We start from the raw sequence: 18,720 nt of genomic DNA on the forward strand, positions 1-18,720 counted from the left end.
TATTCAATGTCCGGCGCGCCCTTATACGAATGTTTATTTTTATATTTAGGGCGCTCAATTGCTTTCCCCGGATGTATTATGAAATATTTAAGTTTCTATGTGTTGGCTAGTCATTATGTGTGACGAATTTTATCTCGCGAATAATCCATATATGGTTATAGATTATGCGTTGAACCTAGCACCCGTGTTGCTACTAACCAATCAAATCACAGTTGGGAAGACGTCAAAATTATGACGTGTGAAGGATAGTAAGTTCTAAAGCCCGGCCCACAAAATCCTCATAGAAATTAACATGGAATATACGGGCACACAATGATTCCTGTTAGCTGTATGTATTCCTGGTGGTTTTGTAACGTTTAGTTGCTGAGGTTTTCTGTCCCATCACTTCTCTGAAAAACGCTTCAGAAGTAATCAAATACACGTGACACAATATGTATATATATAATTTTTAAAGAAGTTCAATAGTTTCTCTTGATCGCTGGAGCTATATTGTTTTCCAATCTTCACCGTCTTTTAAAATCATCATTCTTAACGTTAAACAAAATTACTAGTGACGCAATGGCCTGTGTATTAAGAATCGATTATACTCTAAGAGTGAAAATGATTATAAAATGAATCTATTTCGCTCTGCTCAGCAGATAAATTACAGTAGTTTTCGTTGATACTTGACTAATTTCTGTGAAAAGAAAGTATTATAAATTTTTAATTATCTTTAAACATACCGTCGTAAAAAGGTCCACAAGTAGTCGTCCCAATTCATGTGGTAATTACTAAAGCACTCGGTTTTTCAAGGGCCCTTGCTATGTCCTTACAAAAAATTGCCTGCGCCTAGGTCCAATTTTAAAATATTCATAAATTTTTTTATTCGCCCAAAATTTGCAGCTTCAATCTAGTTCTAGTAAACAACACAGTGCAACGATATTTTGTAATATTATGATTTTTTTTTACAATATAATTGTTTCTAGAAACATTCCAAGGAAGATTTCTAAAAACCAGAATATTCTAAAATATCGTTGCAACATTTTCGAAAATTAACAAATTAGTATTAACTCAGATTTAAAGGCCAAAAACTTAATCAACAGCGGAGATTAAAATAAGAAACGATCATAAACAAATCTAAAAAAACCTATTTATTTACAAATACATTTAAACAATCAATGTTCTTTTATATTTTAGTAAGATTTTTATAGTTTCTAAGTTAGTGTAGTTACCACTTTCATTTTATTGTGTTTCAGTTTTATGTAATTGTGGAAAAATTAGGCTTTAGAATTACGATACTATTTAAAATTTCTTTGAATTTCAGAACGTGGTGATATTGAAAAAAGTCTTCAATTCTAATTAACAAATCTCAATGATGACTTAAAACGTGATTTGTTTTAAGTTTGATTAAAATTATTTTCGAGTTTATTTTAAAGGCGCCAATTGTGGTTAATGTTTTTGAAGGGAGTTGGCGCCTTTCTAAATGACAATGTGTAGCTTCCCGCGCGAAATTTCTCTATCACAGATTCGCGAGAAGCGCGAAATGGCAAACGAGTTTTATACGTTAACATAATACAACGCTTCTTTATAATAGTTCGTTTCATTAATTATTCGGAATGAGGGACCAAAAACGCGACTAATCCGAGTTTACTTAAAGTTAAAATTAAAACAAATTGGCGGACACCCAATCGGATGAACTACTGATTCGATGATAGATTCCGGGTTGATGATGCTTTGCGCACGAATAACCCGCTGACACGACGCCAATTAGGTACCATAAACCACCATGTTCGTACATCAGTGGTCCGCCGGAATCACCCTGAAATACATTGATTACAAAATCAGTTATTTAAAAATGAATAATACTATACTATAATAATCAGGCTTGGTTAAATTTTTGAGGTGTCTTATATCAACTTCCACTGCTTATCTGATCTTGCATTCTGGTTTAGTATTGATGTTGGGGGACGTGTGTGTCATACTGTCATGAAACAGTACAGTTATAAATATCCTTTCGATTAACATTAAGGACTTTTAACCTAACTGTTAACCCAATTTAAGATAAAATCTTATCTATATAAATAGAAACATATCCCATAAGCTCAAAATACAAATTGGATACGGTCTCATGGGATTAAGAAGATTAATTTGGCGCGACTAAATGGTTTTAGCGCTTAAAACTTTAAACTCAGCGAATCGCGTCACTCTACTAAGTAAAGACGATCGTGTTTGCCTTTTAATATTGACTGGAGCTTAACGATTTAGTAAAATTAACGGAGTGGAATAACTGGATAAGTCAAAGCCGATGAATAGAACCAAAGCCAGATTTGTATGGTTTTTTTTTCTACAAGTCGATTTTTATCTTTTACCTGGCACGAGTCCCTTCCTCCATATTCGTAACCGGCGCACATCATTTCGTGGTGAATTTGAATATCGATGCCCTTGCGTTGATGCCACATTTCACATACAGGGTTGGCAATGATCTGGACCGGAACATATTGCAAGACTTTGGGGCGGTACTTGGAACCTGCGTCCGTAAAAATATGGAATTTGTATTAAGAATTATCTTTTTTTTTCTCCCTCTCGGATCTTAATCCAGACGTAGACTAAAACAAAGTTATCAATAATATGTTCTTTCAAAGGTTACTATAGGTAATGCTAGTAACCCAACCCAGAAGTTACAGGGATTTTCAAAAGCTCCAACAAAGATCAGTTGGAACTGATCAAAAATATGCGATAAAACCACTGATTTTATGATCAGCAAGGCCTTAAGTTCAAAAGATATGTTCCACATGTTTGTCACTAGTTACAGAGAGCTGGTCATCAAGTGACGTGGGTCATAGATTCTCGTAAAGCGACGCCTGGTGAGGCGCTGTCAAAAGCTTAGTACAGACCCAATAGGAAGATGGACTGCAAAACCGATTGTAGTCAATTCTCGCTTGTCGTTCTCGAACAAGCTCTCAGTAAGTTCTCTAGCATTACGAAGCATAGGAAGTGTCATGCTTATCAAACATATCTTATAAACGTATGATAACTTCCAGGGTCCATACTCTATATTTGATAACTTTGGTTATAGGTTACTTCTGTTTAATCCGGGGGAAACCCTTTCTTCGTATTAAAACTCCTCCGACTCTTTTGATCGCTCTTGCGAATTTTTTTTTACCATAACATTTCTCGGTTTACTTGACCTAATCTCTGAACGATAAATAACTTAATATTTCCCTTCTTTCTTTACCAACCATTGTGAGAAAACGTTTAACGACGCATTGTGTGTTAAAATTTTTAAAAACTCCATGGGCGTATCATTTAAATTGTTTAAAATAAAAGGGTTCATCCGTGGGAAATTAACATTTTGTTTCTTTGGCAATGAGCGATCGAGTCATTGTTTTTTATATACAATGAATGGGGAGAAGTCGCGAAGATGCGACGGACGGGTTTTTCTTAATTTTTCAAAGAGATAGTGACACGGTTTTTCGTGGTGTAACCCACTTCGAAGGTCAAAACTGTTTACTTTAAAATTGCAACATTTTTCATATGCTAGCCATGTTTATTTAAACTTATTTTTCCGCTATCTATGCGTAACGAATTTAGAGCAAGAAAAGTCAACAAAGTCAGATATAACTTTAAACTATTCTTGGAATTTTTATCTCGAACTTTGAACTTAGAGAGATAAATATATTGACCACACTTCACATTTTTCAAAATTGACCAAGTACTAAAGTACTGAAACTAGTATTTTTCCATTGTGCTCTCTAGATTTTATATCGAAGGCGATTTATAGTGTCACTATTACTTAAAATTTATCGAGGTCAATTTTTCGTACCAGCCTGCATGGCACCCCAACCGGCCGCGTAGGCCACTTGTCCCAGAAAGTCGGCGTCCTTGGGTGGAAGGCAAATGGGCCTGACATTCTCGCGGTACTGAACGGGCCTTTCCAGAATCAGTACCGCCACATCGTACCGATCTGCTTGGGGCGTAAACCTGAAGTTTGGATGCAACCTGACTTCCATGACTTCAAAGACTTCGTGAGGTAAACTCTCGACGTCCGAGAAGAGAACGTAGTCCCCGAGAGTAACTCGAATTTTATTCGGTGTATATTGAGATCTTAAAAACGCGGGAAAGCAAAGAAAAATATTTAACACAAATATTTATCGAAGATAAGAGTGGTTTTGATATTACTTGGCTACGCAATGTCCCGCGGTCACCACATGTTGTCGTCCGACCAAAGCTATAATGTAAATAATATGGAATTAGTTTTCTATATACTTCAGGTTTTAATTAATTAAAAAAAAACTTACCTCCGCCACAACGACTACCTCCTACTTGAATGAAAGCCTGAAAAAGTGAAAAAATTTTAATTTAAAAACTCTGCCCTCATTATCTTAAGAAGTAGTCATAAATTATAATTATAATTAATTGAACGTCAAATTCAAAAAAGAACTGTAACGAGACCAACCTGCCACGGGAACTGTCCAAACGCTGCGTCGTTACCTCCTACAATACGACTAATTCTTGCAGCGCTCCGTCCGCAACCTAAAATTACAATTAAATTTTAATTATAACGCCTCAAACATAATACTCAAAACAATAAACTTACTGGGATCATTTCTAACTGGACCGTAATAAGCCGGTCTTACGTTATCCACCAATCTGGCTGTAGGAGTAGCGGGTCTCCTCTTGATGGACGTAGTTTCAGCTGTCCGATGGCAACAACCAGATAGAGGTCCGCAATTCCCTCCTACCTTGCCACCTTGTAACCAACATGCCAAGATAAACTGACACGTGCCATCTACTTCACAGGCCGTCTCTTCTTCTTGTTGGGGTGGAGGGGGCCTGAAGGTCAGTCTTAAGGGTTCATCTGATTCAGCCAAGTAGTCTTCATACTCGTTATTGGACGGACCCGCCGGGAAATGAGGAATATGTGGCGGGTAGTATCCCGCGTAATCTTGACCTGATATTTAATCATATTTAATACATTTAATTGAAGTAATTGAACTGTATAGAAAGGGAAGTGAGACTAATGGGGAAGTAATCATACGCCTAGTAATCTATGAGAATTTCATGTACATCAATCGGACTCATCCAAGCCTCAACATCCAAAAATCACAAACAAGGAGGATGCCATTACCAGTTAGGGTCAATCTTCGTTACTAAAAATGAAGATTGATTCATGGTATTATCTAATGTTCAAAATGTCCGTTGCTCTCCCTGTTTGTGACTAATGATAGTCATAAAAGGATCAAATTTAATTAACCGAATGTAATCAAGACAATAGAGGAATAATAGGTATTTTTACCTAGTAAATAACCGAATCCAAATTAGATATACCTTAAGTCTCTGGTGACTTTATATTTTTAAAACATGTACTTACGAGTTTGAACGGTGATCGGTCCACTTCTTGAGGCATTCCTTCTTATATATGGATTTACTAAGGGCCTTCGAAGACCTTGGTTATGTTGGGGTCGCGCGTAAGACCTGCCAGGCTGAATGGACGCTGCCACTAGTTTGGGCTGATGACGGGGCGAGAAGTTGAACGGAAATGTTGTGAAGAACCCGGAAGCGACACTGACTGTCCATGAAAGACACAGTACTAGCAATAAAAGATGAACCGGAAATGAGAGTCCGCGGTCCATGCTGATGTTCTTCCGACGAAGGCATGAGCGCTCGATCTACATATCCAAACGGAATTATTCATGAGAAAAACAGACTGAAAATACTTTTGCAACACCCGGTGTGACACACGCGATGTGAGGCAAATTTCGAAACCTTTTTTATCTCTCTGGTGTAGGCTAAATCTTTTCAATCACAGTTTAGATTTGAACTTTACCCCCAGTTCTTCATTATTTTACTAAGGTTCACGCTGTAGCGTACATACGGTTAATCTTTTTACATAAAAACATAGTTCAAACACTTTCAATACCGGTTCAACCCGTCATAATCTTTCTTATATTTGCTGTTTTTGATAAGATTATTTGTCTACCGCGGTTAATTTTATCGTGATAAAATCGTCTGTACGGGAACCATGGTGATTCTTTCGAAATAATCTAAATGCAAACTGGTATATCTGAGAAGATGAAAAAGACCGGCTTCTGGTTGTTCGCGACCCGCGTTTCTCGAGGAGCTCTAGAGTTTAAAGGGTTTATTAAAGTAATAATAATATTTTTTTTCCAACATCATTTTCATAACGAAATAAATGAGAGGGCGGGTTTAAGCTAACCCGGGGGATAGAAAAAGAAGTTATTCACTAGAGCGTCACTTCCGGGAGTGGTGGTTAGCTTTTTAGATCAACTATACTTCTGTCAAAGACTCTGGAGGACACGCATCGACACCAATCAGTCGACTTTTTCCGATCTCGGTTTTCGATATTGGTCATTGTGTTAATATGACAATGGGATCTAATTAGACGATGTCAGTCAAACTGGTTGCGAAATTTTGAAAAACTTGATATAGTTCCAGATGCAACGTTAAACCGTGTAGCATCTCTTATCCAATAATATTATCAAAACAGTGATAATGGTTGGGTACAAATGATTCTGGTGTCCTCTTTTTCAAATGCTAATACTTATTCGTGAATTTGATATTGAGACCAATGCTTTTTAATCTTTCTTAGGCTTAGGTTTAGTAATTTGATCAACAATTGTCCTCAAGGAACTTACATTGTTTACCCACATCTTTGGTAGCAATATTTAAAACAATGGCATTGGGTTTTTTTACTTTTGACATTTGTAATTTGCAAATTATTGAAATTTGTTGTACTCGTTTCGAATGTCAACAATATATTTGTGTCGAATTTAAAATTATCATAAGTAAGAGTACAGAAATAAGTTTGACTCTCAATTGAATACGTTAATGGATGTGTGCATAAGTTCATAAGATATGTTCCATATGTTTGTCATTGGTTACAAACTGGAGCTTGTCATGAAGTAACGTAGGTCATAGATTCTCGTAAAGCGACGCCTGGTGAGGTGCTGTCAAAGGCTTAGTACAGACTAAATAAGAAGATGGACTGAAAAGCGAGTGTAGTCAATTCTTTCGTCTTTCTCGAACTACCTCCCGATACGTTTCTAGGATTACGAAATTTAAGAAGACTCATCTTATAAACTTATGATATGTGCCATACGTATTGTTATAATGTTACTCATGTTACATATTTATTTATAGAAGCTTTTTGATTGTTTTATTTGACTCTGTAGACCACACATGACGTTCAATAATGGTTACGTGACCTCAAATCTGTATGAAATTGATACAACCATGAAAGATTTAATTTTGAGACCAGGGAAGTTACATAACTATAGATCTTTATTACTCACGAAGCTACGAACAACAATCATTACTTCCAAATTGTTTTCTAGAGTTATTTTATAAGAGAATTCAATTACTAGTCTTGAAAATGGATTAGGCCTCTCCAAAATGGTTCAAAAAGATTTCAAAGTGTCTAATGTAAACTCGTCATAGAGCGTAAAATGAAGGATTATAAATTAAGTGTGGGATAAAAATAGGGCATCTTAAAACTTAAAAACAAGGATAATTAAAAATACTGTGGAAAGTAATTAGATTCAAATATGCACGTATAAAAACACAGATCCGGCTTATGACACGCTAACTTACGAGTAAACAGGGAACAGCTTTGGCAAAGTTACTTTGATAGACAGGTAAAGGTGAGAGTTACAACAAAATACACAAATTTTTGTAAATATAACCTAACTAAGATGAAATTTAATTCTCAATTGCGGCAAGCGTCCGATGCCTCTAAATTATTTCTCCGCGGTTGAATACTTTGTGGATATATATATATAAAGTTGTAAACATAGTTCACGCTTAATGTGTGATGTAATTAGGCGCCTCCATGCAATTATGTCTTTCAAACAAGTCGCACGAAGCTAATTAGGACAATGGCGCAAAATCTACCTGACGGAAGTTTATAGACTTCTTTTCTAGTCTTTTTCTTTCCTCAAATATGATCTTAGACTTGTGCTAAACGTCCATTAAGTGAAGTTGAAGTAAGAGAGAGTTACATAATGAAATGCTGAATGACTTGTGTGCGAATGTAAAATTTTATGGGATATTAAAGATATGAAGCGTAATAAATTCAATCATAATCTCCATCTCTATTCGTAACCTCATGTGATTAAGGAAGGTAGACCATATCTCTTTTACTGTTTGGAGAAGATACTTTTAAACAAAACAGGCAAAGAAGGGTTTTTAATTTTGTCTCGCGTGTACAAGGCCGATATTAGCCCCTACGGCAGGCTCTTACTTATGCACTATAGGATTATGGTACGAATTAAAATAAAATTCAATGTGAGCACGCAAAATAATTTTTCTACTTTGGGTAATGAACGTCTGATTTCCCAAAATTCACTAACAATATTCTGGGGATATTCTAGACAGAATAACGAGGCATAAATTGGTTCTTTTATAGAATAAAAGAATACGGAACTGTGTATGTATAAAGTGTCATAAGGAAAAAAATATGATGAAAAAGGAGCGACATCGAAAAAAAAATAATAATAAATAACCGAGACTAAACAGGTATAAATAATCTTCTCCCTATAACGGTGGGATAATTCACTAGACCGAAATCTCATTGAAGAATTAGGCTCGTTAAAAATCCTTTGAATTTGAGCTTCAATTTAGTACGATATGAATGAGGGCCAAAATATGGTTGTATATATCTATTCTCTTAATTAGGATCCGCTTTATAAGGTGGTTTAAAGTGAGAAGAATAATTAAAATAGTTAATAATAGATCCTTTCAGAAAAGGCACAACCATTAATTACAATTAAAAGTTATATTTTGAAGGTATTCAAGAAGCGTGTTATGATATAAATTTTCTATTATTTTATTAAGAAGTATAGGGATAGATTTAATTTTTTTAAAATTCAAAATCGGCGTATAGCATTTGAGACGGTTTTCAAACTTATAACTGCCAGACTTATACTCACTGGTGAAACGATGCATCCCATTTTAATCTACTTAGTACTGGACTGGACTACTAGAGCGTTTAAGATGAGTAAAGAAACATTCAAGAGTCAAATAACAAACTAAAAATAGCGTAACTAAATAAATGAATTGAATTAATTTGGCTTTGTTATAAATATAGAAAAAAATATTCGACCCAATTTTTTAATCTAAAAAAAAGGGAAAACCCCATTCATTGATTAGTAATACAGTCACGGCACCTTGTTTTAATTTTGTATATTCCTCTATAGAGTCAAAGAGGCGAAACCGCCATCAACGTTCTTGGGAAAACTCTCTTAATTGCCATTGTTCATGCGGGGGCGAATGTTTTGGTTTCTCCGCGGGAAGTCGGGATATTGGCCTCGTAAATAATCATTTATATCAGAAGAAAATAGGGGAAGTGGGTAGCTTGGGCAACTTCGCGAGGCGTCCCGTTTACGGATTTTTCGCGCCATTTCCCTCCCCGTGGGGGTGAAGAGAGATAGGATTTTTACGCGCATTAACACACGAGTGACGTAATTCTGTGGACAGTACGGTCCTACGCCTTCCAACTGACTAGAGGCGTCTGCTAGAGGCAGTGAGGCACTCAGGCAGAATGGCAGAGGCTGGAATCGAGTGGTAAGTACTAAATTCATAATTTATTTTAAAATATGTCTTTATTTTTAAATACAATGGTATTTCTAAGTTCCAGGGAAAAAATTAACTTGTCCGAAGTTTTAAACTGTGATAGGGAAGAGTTCAAAGTAATAAAGTTGTATCCAAGTTGTTGTAGTTTGATTTTTAACATTGGGATTGGTTTGGGTAGATCTTGCTTTTCCTTTCAACACAGCCTGAGTTTTCTTATCGGTAGTTTCCTTGTACGTTAAATCACACTGCGTACTCTTAACGACATTCATTTTATTAAATAACCGAATTTTCGTCCTTAATTAAACCAATATCCGCATTAACCCGTTGCCTGACGTAACCCTAACTCAAACTGAAGCACAGCAGAAATATAAGCAGACTACACAAGTTAGTTCCACAGTTCGCTACATGGTGGCGTTCGCAATGAAATCTGGTACTATTTTATGCTTCGCGCCGATTGGCCAGATTCAAATTTTAAGGGTGGTAGGGGAATCGACCATTGTAAGTGAGAATCACTGGACGACTTGTATGGCTCAAGGCTACGGCTACCCACTTCCCCTATTTTCTTCTGTTTATATTACAAGGAAAATATACAAATAACACAGGGAATCATGTGGGACTGCGATGATACTTTTAGATGTGAGATGAGTTTAATATTCCCTAATTTTCGTCAACGTGGCCCAAAACGTGGCGAATTTACTAGAGTACCATAAACGTCTCAAAGTTGTAATTGCATAGGATTAGGGGGGATGAAATAACAACATGGTTATCCTTCAACTGTGGCCCAAAATGTGGTAATACTAGAGTATACTGATCTCAAAGTTTCACAGCATGAATAAGAGGAGATAACGATTCTCAGTATCGCTCCTAATTTTTTCTACTATAGAAGAAATTATATTATATAAAAACTTAAATTTATTTAATAAATATTGTGCTTGCAGAGCTTCGAACTCGAAATCTACATAATTTTTATGATAGATTGGTTGAAGAAGCGTGAATGTAAATTAACATTACTTTTTCATATATTTTACCTTTCCCCGTGACAAGGTCAAGTAGCTCAAAATGATTGAGGTAGGCCTAATTTTATAAATTCTTGATAAACGCTCCGTTTCGTCTCTGAATGTATTAAGTTATTCGCGAAGATTATGGAGATTACCATAAACATCTATAGGAAATATTTTCTAAATACATGTATCATTGTAACCAAGGAGCATGTACGTAAATTTGGTTAATTTTTATGGGCCAATGGGGATGGTTTTCTGGGATTTCGAAAGGAAACTTCCTTGAATTTCTTCCCATTAGCCACGCGTTTTATTTTCTATAAGGAGTGAAGGACTAAATTATAGGCCTCTTTAAACATTTTCCCTGTTACTTTATAGCTACATACTTATCATCATTTTTGGGAGAAAATATTTATCTCTTATTTCTATGTTTTAAACCTACCAAAGATCGCCAAGAAAGGTGTGAGAAAATTACGTGGGTTAATTCTAAGATCAAAACCTTTGCCGACTTTTGTTCCCTTAACCTTATTTAAGAAAATTAAATTCAATTTATCATAGATAAACCTCACTAGTTACATTATTATTTATGTCGTTTTGCATCACAAGGAGGAATTTTATGGGAGTAGTAACTTGCTCTACAGCGTTATCTCCTTAAATAATCCTCCACGTCTGGAAAACTGCTTAGCTTAAGACATTTTAAAAACACCTGTTCTGTTTTGAGCATTTTCCTTTCAACACTGTACTAAAGGAATTATTGAATTAATAATATCAGGGTGACTTCAAAAGGTGCTAATTAGAGCTAATTAAAAATATAAAAAGCTATTGAAACAAACAACTTTTTTCCAAATTAAATTAAACGAAATAATGTTTTAAAGAAAATATTTCATTCTGCTTTTGTTCAATCTAAAAATAACTTTCGTTTGTTAGAAACGTGAGTAAATGTTATGAAACAATAACGATTTTCTAGATATTTTCGTAAATATTATGAAAACAGTTTTAGATAGATGTAAAATGTTGAACTATATAGTCTTGTCGTAAATATTCTATAAATTCTCGTTAGCATGTATTATATCGTGTTTTAAGTTAGTAAAACAGCTTTTTTCTAAGGGGTCGGACATTGCTAAAAATTTTATTTGAAAATTAAATGAAAGGTTAATTTAACGCACACGAAAATTTAAATCACGCAAAACTGAATACCAGTAATCCGTCCAAGATCAAGGAGGAAAAAATATAAGGAGAGGTAAAGATGGTGCTCTTTCTGTACCTATCAGACAATAGTCCTTCCACCTACTAGTGGAATATAGTGGAAGTCTTCACTTGTATTTGACATTGGAAGTTAAATTTTGAGTCATTTTCCATTCCTTTACTAAATGTTTCTGTGGATCAATAAATCCTTTAAATAAAATAATAATGTGAGGGATTAGCCCCTCTTACGACAAGTGACCATCCCCTCGTACTAATGCTTAGAGGCAATGTATGACTGATTCGTAAAACTCGAGTTAATACCGAAGATGAGATATAATTAGCTTCGGGGTCGCGAATTACGATCTATTCCTTGCGTACCACTAACCTAATATGAAATAAATTAAATAACATATATTTTTTTCTCAAATGAGCAAGGAATATATAGATATGACTTTTGCAAACTTCTTCCTTCCATAGTAAACGAGAGAGAAATCCGCCGGCGGACTCCGGGATAATCAATAAGGGGATCAAAATCCGGCCATGACATTTAAATCTCTCCAGGGGTAGAAGAAAAAATTAAATAGAAATATTGTTGGAAATAAAAACAAAACATTGTAGTTTTGAATGAAGCAGAGCTCCGTGTTTGACAGATGGGCCGATAATAATGTTCAAGTTTTGTCGAAGTGGCAAGGTCGTGGAAGGATGATGCGTTTGAAAAATGAACGTATAATAATGATAGAGTGTGCAGTTTAAAACTATAAATATAGAAGTTAAAAGTGTTTCATATATTTAATGGCTGCTTTCAGATCTGATAATTTCAAATATTAGTTACATGCAATTGTTTTTAACTTTGAAAACATATCCAGTCCACAATAAGTATAATAGTTTAAATTGGAAATAGTTAATCAGAGTCTAATCTGATGAGCTTCCAACTAGCCTACTACGATATCATTTTTAATTTTGGTAGTGCATACATAGCTTCCATGGGAATTATTAATTAACATGGGAAACATGCAATACAATATTTTGGCGTGTAGAATTAATTTGGCAAAATATTAAATTCCTACAAGTTTACAATAAAATTTAGGAAAAATTATCTCTTAACCAAATTGTTTTGTTTTCCCAAAGTTCGGCCTCTCTGAATAAGTAAGTCACTTAAGATAGGATTTAAAAAATGACGTAGAACGAAGGTGTTATAAAACGCCTAGTTCTTAAGCACTCTGACTTTCGATGGCTTAAAAAAATCAAATCCTGGATGAACGAGCACAAGCGGTAAACATCTTGACATCACTTCTTTAAAATTAAAACTAATCACTGGATCATTCGCCTTTAGGAAGGCCGTTTCGAGAAAAATTCGGAACGCTCTCGATGCTATCCAAGCGATCAAACTAGTTTTCGATTCGAAATGAGATTGTGATAGAAAAGAAAATGTTCATTGGATGCATTTTAAAGATTTCCTAGCCCGCATGCCCTGTAGCGAGTTACATTAAATTTCGTCTTGATATAACTCTTAGACCAACCAACCTCCCCTCGTTAGATCCGCTCTTTAAAAAGAAATCGAACCGCGATGCGTTTTAATTTCTCGGTTCTTCCATGCGTGTAACGTACATTCTGCGCGTTCCCAATTTTTCAGTCACAAAAGTTATATGCTTTTCTGATTTGATTTCTCGCGCCCGAGACCACCATGTCTAGCTGTAACACATTTTTAAATCAATCATTCTCCGTATATAGTTTCCTTTTCCTACACCGTCTCTCTCTCTTTAATATGGATATTAAGGCGCGCAAAATATAACTAGTTACTTACTAAACCGTGAACTTAAATATTTACTATTCAACACTTTCATATATTTTTTTATTATTTTTCTATCTCATGCACTTCCCGATTGATAATGGAATTTCTGGGCTAGATTCTTATACACGATAAGATTTTAAGTTTCGATATGCTAATGTGTATCGTATACTTATTCTACGAATGTATCTGAAAAGAATACGTTAACATTATACAAAATTTACTATTTGCCTATAGATCATTTGCTATTAGCTCCAATTTGCTTATGTCATTAACTTAGATTATTTGTATAAAACCATTCCCTTCCTGAAAGATACGAACGAATTTTCTATGCTGCGTGGTTTCTCGCGATACCGATTGACAGATAACGCAATATTTCAATGTAATGTAGTTAGCCGATAAGTTAAAAGTAGTTTAATTCATTGAATGTTTCGAATAAGAACCTGGTATAGCCACCATTTGGATGATAACAGACGTCGTACAATAGTTAAGTTATAAAATTTAAAAGCATTAACTGGGAAAGGGAGCATCGAGGCTCTAAATATTGTGATTCCCTACATGTACACTAATTACGAGCAACTTGTAGCAATTTTAAAACTGTAATTAATCACTTCAGTACTGGTAATAATTAAGCAAATTGACAGAATATATTAACTGAAACTGAGATGATAACCTTATCATTTTTATTATTAATTACAATTAAAGTTGGAACCAAATGACACCCCAATTTCTCGAGATCTAGATCAGAAGATTTCAAGCCGAAATATCAAGGTCGTTTAAATATAAACGTTTGAATATAGTCACGCGATGGGTACGGCGTTTTAATTTCAAATTTGAATCAAAGCGAAGATTAGCCTTACATTATGAAAGTTAGTATGTATAAACGTCTAGACTGTTTAAAGGAAGCTTTCACGATTTCCCTAATTTTTGGGACTAGCCACTTGTAGCGGATGATCTCATTTCCCTCTCTGTCTCTCTCTCCGCTCAATGTCCGTCTCATACAGTCAATTTATTTCTAAAGACTGTTATACAAAATTTAGATTTCTTATCTTTTTAAGAATACCATATATTACAGTTAAGGGAGAGCTCTATAATTTTAAATTGTCCTTAAGTCTACTTTTCCTCGATGTAACCGGCACCCTCTTAGAATTGAACATCCCTCCCTCATTCATCTATCCATCCACGCGTTTCTTTTCTTACTTTTACGGAATCACTTTCTGCCAAAAAACAAAAATGGCCCGTTTAAGGCCACTGTCCCACTTTCAAAAATATATATATATAACACACACAAAAACGTTCGCCAGAGCATTTCAAATTTTAAGCGAATCTAATTTGACTACTAAAATAACGCCCTGATGGTGTGTGTTTTCTCAAGAAGGCTGAAATTGTAAATAAATAACTCTCTTATAAAGAATATGTGTCCAGACAAACATTGTTTTTTATTTTTTTAAAGAAAAGGGCCTTGGTCATAATGGAAAGGAAATCTGACGGCTCTTTGCTCTGAAAGATATACATTCTTTAATCTATTTTCTTGACATTATCCGTTGTCGTATATAAGAATAACGATTGTTACACACTGTAACATTAATTGGCTAAAGAAAGATGACTTTGGTATAGCGTGACCATAATTTGTTTGAAAGGAGAAGTATCCTGACAATGATAACATTTTTCTAAAATTTTGAACCATTTTGAAGATGGAAACTGAAGGTTTTGGGTTTAATTTTTATGGTGACCTTATATAAGAAAAAACAAAAAAGCGTGACGTTTCCTTCAAGATTCGACACGAAATATTACCATTAAGAGGACCATGGGTTCTAATTAATTTTTTAAGGCACGATTTAGTAGCTGCTCTTATTACTGATTTACTAATTGTAGTTTATTAGCAGGCCTCTCACTGAGATAGTTATGCTGCAACTACTACTATTGGCGATGGGTAAATACGTTAATTAAACAAATGTTTACACTTTTGGCAACTATACAGACACATTTAAGAATTCGATGTTTCGTTTAATTTCGAAATGCTATTACAAGAGCTTTAAATGGATATAGCATCTAGGTATAGTTTATCTCAAACTCTTATTTGGACTAAGTGATATTCTGTCTCTCACATATTTCGCCCCGAACAAATGGATTGTAACAAAACAATATCTGACCCCTCGTATTCTCACTTCATTTAACAATGACCCTAAAGTCCTTAACCATAAAACGTGACTTGTCATCACTCAGTCTAAGACTAGGCCTAGTTCTTTAACAATTCCGATTCTTCTAGAGACCAAAAAGCAAAAGCAGTCTTCTATTTTATTTTTTTTTAAGAAACTATGAGTATTTTGAAGTATACAACTCCCACGCGATTTGTAACATTTGTTATAATTTATCACTTGTAACGTAAAGTACGAAAGCGAGTGAAAAAAATCACTCATCACTCAGCATCTTTCTACATTTTCTTTTACAAAGACAGGGAGAGAGAGGATTAGAATGGCGTTTTGCATTATTACCGGCAAAAATAAACACCCGACCTACTTAGAATATGATAGAAAAAAATGTATTTTTTATAATACAAAACTAAAACTAGTTGAGCACTACATTGATGCTGTATTTATGAATCTTTTTAAAGGAAAAGTTTAGGTAACATAACATTATACCTTAAAAGAACGGTCTTTTCTAAATATAAATGGAAAAATAATAAAAAATAAATAAATGATCTCTTATTACAAAATAATTAGCATTTAATTAGTCTTAAAAATAATCAAGGACTTCTGCGACACCCGCCATTGGTACAGTGGCGTCTGCTATATCGAACTACTTACTCCTACCTCTCTCAGCCTGTGAGAATTCAACCAATTCCGTAGGGATAAGAGGTTCGACTTACCAGACGCCACTATACCAATGGCGGATGGCTCAGTAGTCCTTGATTATTTTCAAGACTAATTAAATGCTAAATATTTTGTAATAAGAGATGATTTATTTTATTTTTTAATATTTGTCATTTTATATTTAGAAAAATTCCGTCCTTTTAAGGTATAATGTTATGTTACCTGAACTTCTCCTTTAAAACATTTTTCCATCCGATATCGAGCTTCTTCATCTTTAGGTAGAGTATAGCATATACGAACAAGATAGGTAGGAAAGCGGACGTGCGGTTTTCAACTGGAGCTTGACCCACATAGAATTGTGTTAAAAATCTCTTTTTAAACAGAAATATATATATACACCATAGAAAATGAAAAAAAATAAAGGTTTTAAAAGGTGAATGAGGATAAAGATACACTAAGCGCGTGGATGGCTTTATTATTACTTAAAAGAATAGATTAATTGATATCATTAAAGTTTTTTTCGTTAATTGCTGTTAATTTTAACTTCTTTTAATTACTTTGATTTTTATGATAACGCTATTTTTACAGTGTTTTTTTTTTTAATTATTTTTGCCTATAATTGGATGAGAAGATATTTACGTGCATTCGTGTCATTGTATCTCTTATTCCTAACTTTTCACTATAGTTAAGTTAATTGAGTATAGTAAAATAAGGAAAGGCCTACAAGGTTCACCTTTGACCTGATAGAAAACTCTTTCACATTTGAAAACCGGAAAACATTTTAACTTGTTAAGTTTAAACGACATCACGATTTCTTTTATAAGTACTTGTTTTAAGGAAGCTTGATTTGAGATTTAAGAGCTACGCACACAGAATAATTGTTATCTTCAGAGAAGAGCTTGAAATAACATCGAGGGGAAGGACAATACGCAGCTGTTTTTGGTTTTTATGAGAGAGATTTAATGAAGCTCAATTTTTCCCAAAAACTAACTGACCCCTCGAGCACCAGTTGAAATTTTGAAAAAAAAAAAGGAATCTCGATTCGTAAACGTTTTGCAATCAATATAATATTTGTTATTACCTCTCTCTCTCTCAAAAAAAAAAGGTTTTCTAATTTAGCATTTGTATGACGTCAACTTAAGTTAAATTTAATCTAAAAACGCTGCCTTAAATTTACAATGATTGTTTATGGATTTTATAAAAAAATATATTTTTCAACCTTTCTATTTCGAGGATCGACAATGTTTAAACTATCAATGATTAACTAGTCTACACGCTGCGCTGATGACTATGACAACTTTTAACTATTAGAATATTATTCATTCCAGTGACAGCTTACTCATTTTTGACAATTAATTACTAAAAAAATAAAAAAAAACTCACCATCGGGGTTCGTTGCATGTAAAAAAGAAAGACGATCCTTAGGCCCGTTAAGAATTAATCCCAAATTGTAGACGACAGATGACGAATCAAAATTAATTTAAAAAGTTCATCCAGCAGCGGTCAGCTGCTAGGACGCGGTCTGTCGAGAAAGTGTCTGGTCTCCATATACAACACTCGCGGCCCTAAGCAACTATTTCTTATCGATGTGGGGTAAAAAAGACTTCTCGGTGTTTTGCGCGGGGGTGCCAGCCCACGTCGATGTATCGCTTCAAATATAGGTGTCGAATTAAAGACGAAATTAAATATGAAGAATCCGCGTGGCCACCACGATATATCAGCGACCCCCGCTCAGTCTCGATATTCTCGAGCAAATGGGACTTTTCTTCGAGAGTGACCCGATTTCTCTCAAACGCGGTCGACCTAAATAAGGTGGAGAGCATCCAATGTACCCAGGGATAGAAACTTCCCTCATACCTTTTTTTATTACCGAAAACGTCTCTCCCCTTCAATTTTTTTAGGGAAATTTTTCGATTAATAAACGAAACTCAAACCCCCCTTGATTCTTCCCATTTTTCTAGCCTCTGGAGTGTTATCTAAATGTATATTACGCTTCACTAAGGTTAAAACAAGTGGAATTACCCATCGTTTCTGGTATAATACCTTCGATTTCGCCGTCCTCTTTTTTTTCTATCTTCATCCTTTGATCTTGTTCTTCTTAACTCCTACACGCTTTTAATCTCGAAATTTCTTTTAATTTTGCTGTTTTCGATTTGGGTGGATATGTGATTGTTGTGTTTGGAGTGTTAACCTTGTTATATAGGACCAGGAGAATTTACCTTTTTTTTTCAAAAAGGTTTTCGTTTTAGCAAAGTGATTTATCGCGGAAGTAAAAGTTGTTATCTATCGAGGATATCGACATCAGTTTGATATTCATCTAAATTTTTCTGAATATCGTGTTTTATGGGAAACTTTATACGTTATC

The 18,720-nt window shown here is 34.6% G+C and overlaps 1 protein-coding gene across 1 annotated transcript; it reads right to left on the bottom strand.

The window, feature by feature from the left end:
* Window positions 1-1,107: 1,107 nt before the first annotated feature.
* Window positions 1,108-18,172, bottom strand: LOC149610050 (serine protease 27). The gene is made up of 9 exons (XM_089859896.1): window positions 17,739-18,172; window positions 5,351-5,648; window positions 4,577-4,930; window positions 4,436-4,512; window positions 4,278-4,314; window positions 4,159-4,207; window positions 3,803-4,083; window positions 2,349-2,506; window positions 1,108-1,798 (listed from the first exon to the last, which is right to left on the bottom strand). Exons 1-9 carry the CDS (start codon window positions 17,754-17,756, stop codon window positions 1,643-1,645), a joined length of 1,428 nt encoding a protein of 475 aa, XP_089716022.1. The 5' UTR covers window positions 17,757-18,172; the 3' UTR covers window positions 1,108-1,642.
* Between the last annotated feature and the right edge of the window lie 548 nt (window positions 18,173-18,720).

The sequence above is a fragment of the Phalangium opilio genome, unplaced genomic scaffold (assembly GCF_054372755.1).
Source record: "Phalangium opilio isolate 3A_F unplaced genomic scaffold, DU_Popi_V2 ptg000344l_1, whole genome shotgun sequence".
Classification (NCBI taxonomy): domain Eukaryota; kingdom Metazoa; phylum Arthropoda; class Arachnida; order Opiliones; family Phalangiidae; genus Phalangium; species Phalangium opilio.

Coding starts and splice junctions, on each gene's coding strand:
- LOC149610050 (XM_089859896.1), bottom strand. Junction 4,315..4,435: donor TTGGACAGTTCCCGTGGCAG/GTTGGTCTCGTT, acceptor TCACTTTTTCAG/GCTTTCATTCAAGTAGGAGG. Junction 4,208..4,277: donor AGGTAGTCGTTGTGGCGGAG/GTAAGTTTTTTT, acceptor TTTACATTATAG/CTTTGGTCGGACGACAACAT.